The following is a 12,196-nucleotide window of genomic DNA, read 5'->3' on the forward strand; positions in this document are numbered from 1 at the left end:
TCTGTCTTCAGTAGGTACGAGATCTGGACACTTAAATTATAAGCTGACAAGACAAAAATAATGCTGAAACACTCAGGCTCTGGAAAAAAAAGGTCTTCACACTTTTTCCAAGGGTGTTTTTTAAAAAGCTATTACCTAGATTCAGGGTGTGTCCTCCACGAAAGGAAGGTCTTCACTGCTTATTCTACAGGACCCACATCCCCTTGTACACCACTGCTGACAATAAGCTTGTGCAGCATTTTCAGGGGGCTACTGTAGGGCAGGCCATGTGCGTAAATATTGATCCAGCCTGCTGACTGTAATCTGGAAACTATCCATTTCCAGGCTAATGTCGCTCCTTGCAGTGTTCTTGCAGCAGTGATGCTCCAGAGAGGAATAAAGATATGCCTTCTCACCAGTATTTTGAACATGGCCTTGCTGAACCATGGCGTAAGATATGCAGACAAGCATTCTCTTCTGTGGACGTTTTCAAGGAGGTCTATGAAAGTCTGGGGGAATAGCTTAATCCTTCCGATAAAACGCCTCCACGGATGAAGGACTTCCAGTTTTTCATCTGAAAACCTGTCCCTGGAGTGGGCCTCTCTGGCTGCTCCAAATGCTGCTGGACTCCACCAACTCCACCAAGCCCTACCAACTAAGATGGCAAGGCATACAGAACAACATCTGGAAGGTCATACATACCCCTTCACCACAGTAATCACCACAATATTTCCTATCCTCTCATAATGATATTAATCCAGTCAGGATTTCTCCAGATATACTACAACACAGTTCATTTATTTATTTACTATATTTATATACTGCCATTCTCACCCCTGAGGGGAATCAGGGAGGTTTACAACATATCAATGGCAAAATTTCAATACCAACATACATGTAGAAAGGGAAAAAATAATAATAACTGAACACTAACATATAATCATTAAAACCAATAAACATAAGGCATAAACAACATTTACACATTAAGACAAAGCATTAAAAACATCTAGAATAAATATTAAAATCACATGATCCAAAAATTATACATCATAGCCTTTCCTATTGTCATTACACATATTTCCTAATTACTCTTTACACTGCTGATCTAATCTCACTGGGGAGAGAGTTCCAGAGCCGAGGAGCCACCACTGAGAAGGCCCTGTCTCTCGTTCCCACCAACTGCACTTGCGATGGAGGCAGGACTGAGAGGAGAGCCTCCCCAGAAGATCTTAATCTCCGTGATGGTTCATAGAGGGAGATACGTTCGGACAGGTAAGATGGGCCAGAATCGTTTAGGGCTTTAGAGGCAAAAGCCAGCACCTTGATAATCTTATCAGTAATGTCATACATAGATTCTTGGGCAGATATGTGAGGATATATGAAGTTAAATAAGTTGCCATCCCCCTTGTATACTCTCAACTCTTGCACATGCATAACATCCTTCTGTTGATCTCTTTAGGCACTGTAATCTTGTCTGGTCCTGGAACTTAATAGGGTCAGACCTGATTGACCACCATCAGGGACCTCCAAGTAGGACTAGGAATGAATCCTACCTGAAATCCTGGGAAATGGTTGCAATCAGAAGTGTCAAAATGAGTTCCTATTTGTCTCAATGTGTGGCAGCTTCCTATTAATGTTTTGGGGGAAATCAACACTAATCCAAGCAAAAGATCTGATTTTCTATTTAAACAAGACAAAACCATCCATAGAAATTTCAACACTTCAAAGTACTCAAGTTTCTCTTTGCAAATGAAGTTATCTTAAGCAAAACAGAGACCAATTTGGGTAGGTTCCAAGTCTCTAAGCCTGTCATCTCATGTGATAAACATAAGCCAGGATCAAACAAAGAGGTGTTTATAAAAATGAAACTCCCCATACAAAACTGTCAAGCTACTTGCCACATGCAGCACACTCCGAATACAAGACCCTGGTTGGAGAAACCGGTCTGTGAAACTCAAGAATTGAGAGGCAGAATGTATCACAGAAACAGAGGGCCTTCCTAATAAGCAAAGTAAGGCAGCTGTTTTGTGCAGAAGATTCCATAAGGGCCACCTCCACAATCACATCTGTATCTTTACATGAATAGAATCTTGCAGTGGGGTGTGTGGGGAGTTACATAATATTGACTTCTTAGGTGTGAAGATGTCAAGAAACCAAAACAACATCCTAGCACCCAACAATTCAGAAAAAAACCCTACCTTACTCTCATCTTGCTGTATTAAATGCTGACTACCATGACACTACAGTAGAGTCTCGCTTATCCAACATAAACATAAACAGAACTTTAGAAAAGCAAAAATGTTGGATAATAAGGAGGTATTAAGGAAAAGCCTATTAAATGTCAAACTGCATGATGATTTTACAAATGAAGCACTAAAGCATCATGTTTTACAACAAACCAACAGAAAAAGCGGTTCCATACATGGTAATGTTATGTAGTAATTACTCTATTTACAAATTTAGCACCAAAACACTGCAATGTATTGAAACAGCTGTGGATCCGGGTGGGATGCAGACTGCATTGGATAATACAGAACGCTGGATGAGCGAAGGTTGGATAAGCGAGACTCTATTGTATTTTGCTCATTACAGCTGCTAACATAAGTACCTATTTGATGATGAAGACGATGATGATAATAGCCATATTACAATAACAAATATTAGGAATAGGGTGAAGAAACTTTTTAAAGCTTACCTGCTGCAAAAGGCATCTTATAAGGGTAGCCATTCCGCCCAGTATGCACACCACCGATTCTGCTTTCTGGTACATGCATAACTCCACACAGGCTGTAACTATTAATTGCCGGTCCTTCCCCACAACAGTATGGAGAGTTACACCAGTGAAAGGGCTGAAACGAAGGGTCCGACGGTAAGGAACCTTGAGATACCAAGAGCCCCTCACAGCCCGTTGGCTGGGGCAGCTCATCCTTGGGGTAAACTGAGCAATGAGTGTAAGTATTGTATCCACTTTGGCCATAATAAACATAAAATCCATTCAATGGTGTCAAGTCCGACGATTCATAGAGACAGCCACAATCTGGATGGTTTCCCGGCACAGGCAAAGGATGGAACTGAGGTACTGGGAAGGAAGGCTGATGAAATTCCTGTTTGGGAGTTGGAGATTTCTCTCCAGGCCTTCCATATTCAGGCTTCATGGACGCTTGCCCACCCATTAACAAAGGCAGCCGGTGAAAGAAGCCCTCTGTGCCTTCACAAGAGTTCGGTTCGTAATTGATAGATTCCGTTTTTCCATAGAGTCTGGGAGGATCCTGATGGGTTACTTTTCTGAACGAACCCTCAGGGACTCCTTGCCAACTGTGCTGACCATCTGTATTTATAGTGGACGTTTCCTTTTTGGGTTTAACACAGCTTTTCCCGTTGGCTTTGGCCCACTTGAGCTTTGATTTGGAACTGTGGTTCTCAGGCTTGCTTTCTCCTGTCGATTTACTCCGCGACTTTAGCGGTTGGTCTTTTTCATGAGTCAGTTTCAGAAACGCAGCAGCATTGAGACTGGCCAGTCTTTTGGGAGCCGGGTGGTAGGAAATCCCGCCATCCTCCTGCCTCTTTCCTTCAAAGGCATCATCCAACGACTGGTCGCCAGGAGCAGACTTGGGACCCAATCTGTTTTGGTGTTTTCCCTTCACCGTTTTAGAGCTCTGTTTTTCAGTCACATGCCAAGTCCCCTGAGAGTTGCAACACGTGCTCTTAGTGCAACAAACTCCACCGACTTTGGAGGCATCTTTGCGAAAACGCCTGCCGGATAATAAGCCATCATCCCGTTCGAAAAGCAGGTTGTTGACAGCTTCGGCATTCAGGGAGGCTAGCCTTCGTTTCCTTGGTTCTGACAGACACGCAGTGTGCCCTTCTTGTTCCATTCCTGGACAGGATATTGTGCATTTTCCTCCAGAGGAATCGGGTTTCCCTGCAGCCACCACCTGAACTGGTTTTGGAAAGCAGACAGACCTGAGGTCATCCATACAGTGGGCAAGACCTCTTTTTATCCCGCCGTGAGTTCCTTCTGACAACGATGTGGCAACATCCTCCAGTCTAGTGAGGAGCACTGAGCATGTTTTTTTATCCACAGATGAGCTGAGACGTTTCCTCAATGGGTACGTCTTTCGGAGTTCCTGTGAAATCCTGCTTTTATTCACGCCTGCAAATCTGCTCTGGCAGTTTTGCCCCTCAGTGCCATTTCCTTGCTCGCTATCCTCCGCGTCAGTCCTATCCATTCTCTCACCGTCAATCGGTGACAAAACGTGGCCCGCAGAACCAGCTGAGTGTTTCAGAAGTAAGAGCTGTTTCTTCCGGGCATGCGTCATAGGATCAATGTCCACCCCTGAGAACAAAGAGGAAAATGTCTTAGTATCAATGGCAGAGAAATGCAGCTTCACACAATACACCAACTGATGCCCAGCACGTGCTCAGGAAATGGGTGCCTTGTATAAAATATGGATTCCCAGGTGGCTAAGGCGACCTTTAATACAAGGGGTCTCCAGATGTATTGAGATGCGGCCTTATTTCAAACTAGAAATGTATAGAATTGGGGGCAACAGGCCTATCTCTTACTATTAAACTTTCCCTTTCTTTTCACTTACAAACTAACCATACAAATTTTCGCTGACAAAAATATGTAAAGCAGTGTTACTAAATTGAAAGCATTTCTCATCAGAATTATCCACTTGCAGGATTATCCCCCAAGAGCTAGAGAAACCTCTTTTTGCAAGAAATGAATAGGAATAGTGGGTATTTCCCCTCTAACTGATTTTTTTTGAAATAATAATAATAATCAGTACTATATGCTGTGCAAAACACTGAACCATATCATTTCCCTTATCTGTGTTATTATATATTAATAGTCAAATGGCTCATCAACAGAAGCACATATTTCCTAGCGATTGACTTACATATTTTAATCTGCTATTTGGGAATAGAAATCTTGGGAGTGTGCCATTTAAATTCATGTTTAACAAATGCTGTTAAAAAGATCTAAAATGTGTTCATAATACATTTGAAGCTCTAATGTTGTGTAAAATGAGAAAGAAGGGAAAACTGAAATGATTTTTGTGTTTGTGTGTCAGGAGTGCCTTGAGAAACTGCAAGTTGCTTCTGGTGTGAGAGAATTGGCTGTGTGCAAGGACGTAGCCCAGGGGACACCCGGATGGTTGATGTTTTACCATCCCGTGGGAAGCTTCTCAAAACACTATCAAAACACAATTAAATGAAAACCCTATTTGTAACAACTGAAAGCACGATTTGAAAACATGTCCCCGAGGAAAGTAAACACTTCTCAAAGATTGACTGCCCCAGTTGATCCAGATTTTAGTCCACAAACAAGGGGTGAAACAGCATAGCAAAATGTGTGTTTTCAAGCAGGAAAGGAACACATGAAACAGTAGTGTGCCTGTGCAGACTGTTAGAGACTGGCATATTTCCTGCATATGCCCAATATCTACATTTATAACTATTGCTCCGTGCCAATGGTTTTAGGAAAAAATGTCCAGATTAATATTTAATTTCATCTAGAAATTTAGATCTGATTGTTAGCCTCAACCACTCTAGATTCACTGAATCAATGAAATGTACTTGACCAAATTCCTGGTAGTTGAGACTATTTAAATTTAGGCTCTGTATTCTAAAGAATGCAGAGCCCATGTGGAGCAGCGGGTTAAACTGCTGAGCTGCTGAACTTGCTGACAGTGGTTCGAATCTGGGGCCTGCTGTTAGTCCCAGTTTCTGCCAACCTAGCAGCTTGAAAACATGCAAATGTGAGTAGATCAATAGGTACCGCTTTAGCGGGAAGGTAACAGCGCTCCATGCAGTCATGCCGGCCACATGACCTTGGAGGCATCTATGGATAATGCTGGCTCTTCGGCTAGAAATGGAAATGAGCACCACGCCCAGAGTTGGACACGACTAGACTTCATGTCAAGGGGAAACCTTTATTTTATTTAAACGAAACAGTAATTAGTAAAGGTAAAGGTTTTCCCCTGACATTAAGTCCAGTCGTGTCCAACTCTGGGGTGTGGTGCTCATCTCCATTTCTAAGCCGAAGAGCCGGCATTGTCCATAGACGCCTCCAAGGTCATGTGGCCGGCAATGACTGTATGGAGCGCCATTACCTTCCCGCCGGAACAGTTCCTATTGATCTACTCACATTTGCATGTTTTCGAACTGCTAGGTTGGCAGAAGCTGAGGCTGATAGCGGAAGCTCATGCCTCTCCCCGGATTCGAACCTATGACCTTTCAGTCAACAAGCTCAGCAGCTCAGCGCTTTAACCCACTGTGCCACCGGGGGCTCCAGTAATTAAACTTTGTCAAATAGCCCCCTACTACTTTTATATCAGGACAGCACAATACACACTTACATTCTGAATGCCAATCCCAAACAACAATGGGCTACCACAAACTAATAGAAAGGTCATACACAAAACAAAGCCTTGGCTTTCCCTTTAAGCTATAGGTAAGGAGCAAACACAGCACTCTCTGGGTCCCTCTTCCATGAAACTCTACAATAGAAACATACAGGTTGCACATCCCTTATCTGGAATTCCAAAATTGGAAATACTCCAAAACCCAAAACAGTTCTCATGGGAGGCTGTCACAGTGACACCTTTACTTTCTGATGGTTCACTGTACACAAACATTATTTCAAGCACACAGTTCTTTCAAATAATGCATATAGAATCATAGAATCATAGAGATGGAAGAGACCTCATGGACCATCCAGTCCACCTCCTGCCAAGAAGTAGGAAAATCGCATTCAAAGCACCCCTGACAGATAGTCATCCAGCCTCTGTTTAAAAGCCTCCAAAGAAGGAGCCGCCACCACACTCCGGAGCAGAGAGTTCCACTGCTAAACAGCTCTCACAGTCAGGAAGTTCTTCCTAATTTTCAGATGGAATCGCCTTTCCTGTAGTTTTAAGCCATTGTTCCACGTCCTGGTCTCCAGAACAGAAGAAAACATGCCCGCTTCCTATGACTTCCCCTCACATATTTATACATGGCTATCATATATCAAGGTATAAAATTACCTTTAGGATATATGAATAAGAAACATTAAATGAATTTCATGTTCAGACTCGGATTTCATCTCCAAGATATTTCATTATGGATATGTATGCAAATACGGGGATTCTCAAAACACTTCTGGTCCCAAGCATTTAGATAAGGGACACATAACCTGTACTTTAATCATGGAACACTACTCTTGCTGGTACCTTTTGTGAAAACAAACAAACAGGACACATGTGCACCCCATACTGAATCTGCATCCAATATTTAGTAATGTTCTCCATTGTTTATATGGATGTGCCTTCAGGTGGCCTATATGTGGACCCCATGAATTTTTCTTAGGCAAGGAATACTCAGATATGGTTTTGCCAGTTTCTTCCTCTGAAATATAGCCTACAGCCTTGATATTCACTGGCAGTCTCCCACTCAAACACTAACCAGGGCTGACCATGCTTAGCTTTCAAGATCAGACAGAATCTGGTAAGGTAAAGGTAAAGGTAAAGGTTTCCCCTTGACATTAAGATTAGTCGTGTCCGACTCTTGAAGTTGGTGCTCATCTCCATTTCTAAGCCAACGAGCTGGCGTTGTCCGTAGACACCTCCAAGGTCATGTGGCCAGCAGGACTGCATGGAACGCCATTGCTTTCTCACCTGGCCAGTACCTATTGATCTACTCACATTTGCATGTTTCCGAGCTGCTAGGTCGGCAGAAGCTGGGGCTAACAGCAAGAGCTCACCCCACTCCTTGGATTCAAACTGCTGATCTTTCGGTCAGCAAGTTCAGCAGCTCAGTGGTTTAACTCACTGTGCCACCGAGGGCTCCCTTTCCGTTATTTGTGCTCCTCAACCATCCACTAAAAATTTGCAAACGCACTGAACATTCCTGGTAACCCACATCTCATTTTTACTGATACCTATATCAACGAAAAAAACAGCCCTAACTGTGGATAAAGGAATCAATATTATATTTAGATTGCCCTGAGGAAATTAATTGCAACTGAAAGAAATCTCCTCTTTCTCTCTCTGGCAGAATTACCTGAAATAACTTCTAAAATTAGGGAAGTGACACTCAGCCCTGCAAGGGTTACTGCCAACTCCCTCCTTTTTTGTAGTAATCACATTTGAGAATGGCTTCCACAGGGGTATCAACATTTGCAAAAGTGGGTTAAAGCCAATTCCTTATGTTAAGTGGCTTATTTTGACATATTATCACTGTTTAATGATGCAAGAATTCATCTGTTTTCCTCCTGGTGCAATTTGTTCAATTTTTAAGAGAATGTAAACAGGGAAAGGAGACTACTAACATTTCCTCTACCAAGACCAAAAGTTAAGTACAGCTCTTTAACAAAGACATAGCAACACACTTCATTCACTAAACTAGGCAAAACAAAATTCAACTTGTTATCTTAATCTCCTCCTCTATGTCAGTGGTTCCCAAACTTTGGTCCTCAAGGTGATTTGAACTCCCAAAAGCCCCAGTCAGCTTGACCAATGTTCAGGAATTCTGGGATCTGAAATCCAAAATAACTGAAAGGCCAAGGTTTGGAAACCATTGCTCTATACCAGTGGTTCCCAACCTGTGGTCCGTAAGAACTAAAATATGGTTCACGGCCTCACAGTTACAACAGTGTTGCAATGAGAATGACTGGTCTCATGAAACTCTCTTATAATGCCAAGGCTTATTAAATATGGTTTTCTGTGGGCGAGCAGATGCGACAACTGGATGGCATATGTTTTGTATCAGAAATAAGAGCTATCCAATGCAATTTTCTGAATTAACACCCCAAATAACCAAACCGAATCTAAAGTTGCCTCCTAACTCTTTTGGTACTGATGTTGGAGGGTGGTCCCTGGTCAAGTGGTCCCTGGTCAAAGTGGTCCCTAATCAAAGTGGTCCCTGGTCAGGTGGTTCCTGATCAAAGTGGTCCCTGGTCAAAGAGATCTCTGGACAAGTGTTCCCTGGTCAAGGCGTTTCCTGGTCAAAGTGGTTCCTTCTCAAGTGATCCCTGGTCAAAGTGGTCTCTGGTCAAAGTGGTTCCTGAACTGCTTTTTCTGTATATTTGTTGTAAAACATGATGTTTGGACCTTAATTTGTAAAATGATAATGTAATTTGACATTTAATAGGTTTTCCTTAATCCATCCTTATTATCCAACATTTTCGCTTACCCAACGTTCTGCCAGCCCGTTTATATTGAATAAACAAGACACTAATGTATATAGCGCAGAACATAACAGTGATTTTTTTTAAAAATTCTTCCGCTGGATGTCCCCTGTCTGCCATCCATCTTGTTCCAATACAGAGGAAGCCTGTGAAGATGGTGGGTAACCGAATTCTAGGACTAACATGTCTGTGCAGGGACCTGCAGTCAGGTAACAGAAATGTTTAACCCCTGTTTAATAATCTGCATTTTCATCCTGTCTGGAAGTGCCCTCAGTTAATGTTCTCCGTCAATGCAAGGACAGTCATAAAAATGTGTTCGTTTCTCTACTTCACTTAAACCATTTCAATTAATTTCACTGACAAACCAAAACACGTAAGAGAAATGCCAAGCCTGTATGAGAGCATCTACATACACATTTGCAAACACATCCACACACACACAAAATCAAGGTATCATCATTGAATTTCAGTGAACGCTATAAATAAGATAATACAAGTATGATCCTTAAACAGCCTCTCCGCAAAGGAGAGGAGATTAAGAACTGCTGGCATTTTCATGAACATGTGTAACTATCATTATAAACAAAACTGTGCATTTGTATACACACATCAGTATATGAGACTACGTAACAATAGCTATCTCTTTAAATCTCAGAGTTCTTCTCGGTAACTCTGACAGTTAACTAAAAAACCAATTTACGAATAATTACTAGAGATGTAACCATGCAAATAGTACAAGCACAACAAGTACACCTGTCAGCTTGCATTTGGCCAGGGCTTTCTTCCCTTTACAGAAACATTTGGATCGAGCAGCTTCTTCTTCTAAGACCTCCACAATTATCAAGATGTGCAGAGCTGCAGAAGAAACATGCCAAGACGAGGGCCAATCTTTATGCCTATCGCATAACCAGTGGAGGTGCCCGCTTGTGCAATTTTACATTCAAATCAACAGCGCAGAAATATGTGCAGTAAGCAGCTTTTCCATTTCCCCCCTTTCAAATTACAGTTGTGAACATATGGGTGCCTTGAATCTCTGTGGGTATACATCCCATCCTAGCAATTATATTGCTGTCAAACAATTTTGCTCCACAGTAAATTACAGGACCTGCTAAATTGTTATCAAACCCAGTGCTTGTCTTTGCTGGAAAGCTTGATTTCAAGACCATGAGGCAAGCACATCGTAACGTCGGGAGCCGCTGCAAGCAAACCACTTACGAAAACCTGAAGCAGTAAGTTTGCCTTTTCCCTTGGAGCTCATTTTTTAATTACATGTGTTTAAACCCTTTAGAGTATTGCACTGCTTGGTAGTCTTAATTTTTGACCAAGTAAGCAGCACTATAAATTGCTTGGAAGGAGCACAAACTGACAAGGACAATGGTGTATTTCCACTGACACCATAAAATAATCACTAAGCTGTATTCCAGCTAGAAAAAAACTGTCCCTGAGGTTTAACAATATTCAGCTAAAATTGCAGTGAAGCAACAGAGGAACAACTAGGAATATAATAGGTTTTTTTAATGGAGTTGAATAAATATGAACCTGCTCCTGTGGTGGGAAATCAGGAGCAGGGCACACGCTTTGCATGCAGCAGGTCCCAAGTTCAATTTCTGACATTTTCAGTTAAAAGGATCAGGTCAGAGGTGATGTAAAGGCATTTGCCTGAAGCCCTGGAGAGATGCTGAGGACAGACTAAAGCGAGGGAACCTCTGACCTACTGGTGGTCCCAATCCCACCTGCAAAATCTCTGCAGGCTTACAGAAATGCTTCACATTCTCCAAATCCCCCTTGTTGCTGCTTAATCAGCCAGCTTCCATGTAGACTTCAATACAACTTGGGTCCAGCTTGAAGGACCATATGTCCCTTTATGAGCCCACTAGTGCTCTAATCTCCAGCAAAGGATCACCGCCTTGTCGGGGCGCTGGAGCTTGAGCACCTCAATGATGTCATGAGTGAAACCGTGAAGGGCCACCCAAGACGGGACGGTCGTGGCAGAGAGGTCAGACCAAGCGTGATCCCTGGGGAAGGCAACGGCAAACCACCCCAGTATCCTTGCCAAGAAAACTAAATGGACCAGTACAACCAGAGATATGTCGGTATGCCATTGGAAGATGAGACTCCCAGGTCGGAAGATGGCCAAAATGCTACTGGGGAGGAGCAGAGGATAAGTTCAAGTAGCCCCAGATGTGATGACGCAGCTAGCTCAAAGCCGAAAGGAAGGCTAGCGGCCGACGGTACTGGAGGTGAACGACGAATCCGATGCTCTAAAGATCAACACACCATAGGAACCTGGAATGTAAGATCTATGAGCCAGGGCAAATTGGATGTTGTTATTGGTGAGATGTCAAGACTAAAGATAGACATTCTGGGGGTCAGCGAACTGAAATGGACTGGAATGGGCCACCTCACATCAGATGACCACCAGATCTACTACTGCGGACAAGAGGAACATCGAAGAAATGGAGTAGCCTTCATAATTAATAAGAAATTCGCTAAAGCGGTGCTTGGATACAACCCAAAAAATGACAGAATGATCTCAATTCGAGTGCAAGGAAAGCCTTTCAACATCACAGTGATCCAAATATACGCCCCAACCACAGCTGCTGAAGAAGCAGAAGTAGATCAGTTCTATGAGGATCTGCAGGAACTACTGGATAATACACCAAAAAGAGACATTATTTTCATTACAGGAGACTGGAATGCCAAGGTGGGAAGTCAAATGACAACAGGGATCACAGGCAAGCATGGTCTGGGAGAACAAAATGAAGCGGGACGCAGGTTGATAGAATTTTGCCAGGAAAACTCGCTGTGTATAACGAATACTCTCTTCCAACAACCTAAAAGACGGCTTTATACATGGACCTCACCAGATGGTCAACACCGAAATCAGATTGACTACATCCTTTGCAGTCAAAGGTGGCGGACATCCATCCAGTCGGTGAAAACAAGACCTGGGGCTGACTGTAGCTCAGATCACGAACTTCTTATTGCCCAATTTAGAATAAAACTAAAGAGTTCAGGGAAAATACACAGACCAGTTAGATATGA

At 42.7% G+C, this 12,196-nt stretch overlaps 1 protein-coding gene across 2 annotated transcripts in view; it reads right to left on the reverse strand.

Annotated features, from left to right (window-relative positions):
• BAHD1 (bromo adjacent homology domain containing 1) overlaps nucleotides 1-12,196 on the reverse strand; it is a 118,626-nt gene that overhangs the window by 37,561 nt on the left and 68,869 nt on the right. For both annotated transcript variants that reach the window (XM_060760363.2, XM_067462848.1), the window contains exon 2: nucleotides 2,675-4,315. In XM_060760363.2, coding sequence (XP_060616346.2) covers nucleotides 2,675-4,298 — 1,624 coding nt within the window. In that variant the 5' untranslated portion in view covers nucleotides 4,299-4,315. The remainder of the gene's footprint in view (nucleotides 1-2,674; nucleotides 4,316-12,196) is intronic.

Source organism: Anolis sagrei, chromosome 1, assembly GCF_037176765.1.
Source record: "Anolis sagrei isolate rAnoSag1 chromosome 1, rAnoSag1.mat, whole genome shotgun sequence".
Classification (NCBI taxonomy): Eukaryota; Metazoa; Chordata; class Lepidosauria; order Squamata; family Dactyloidae; genus Anolis; species Anolis sagrei.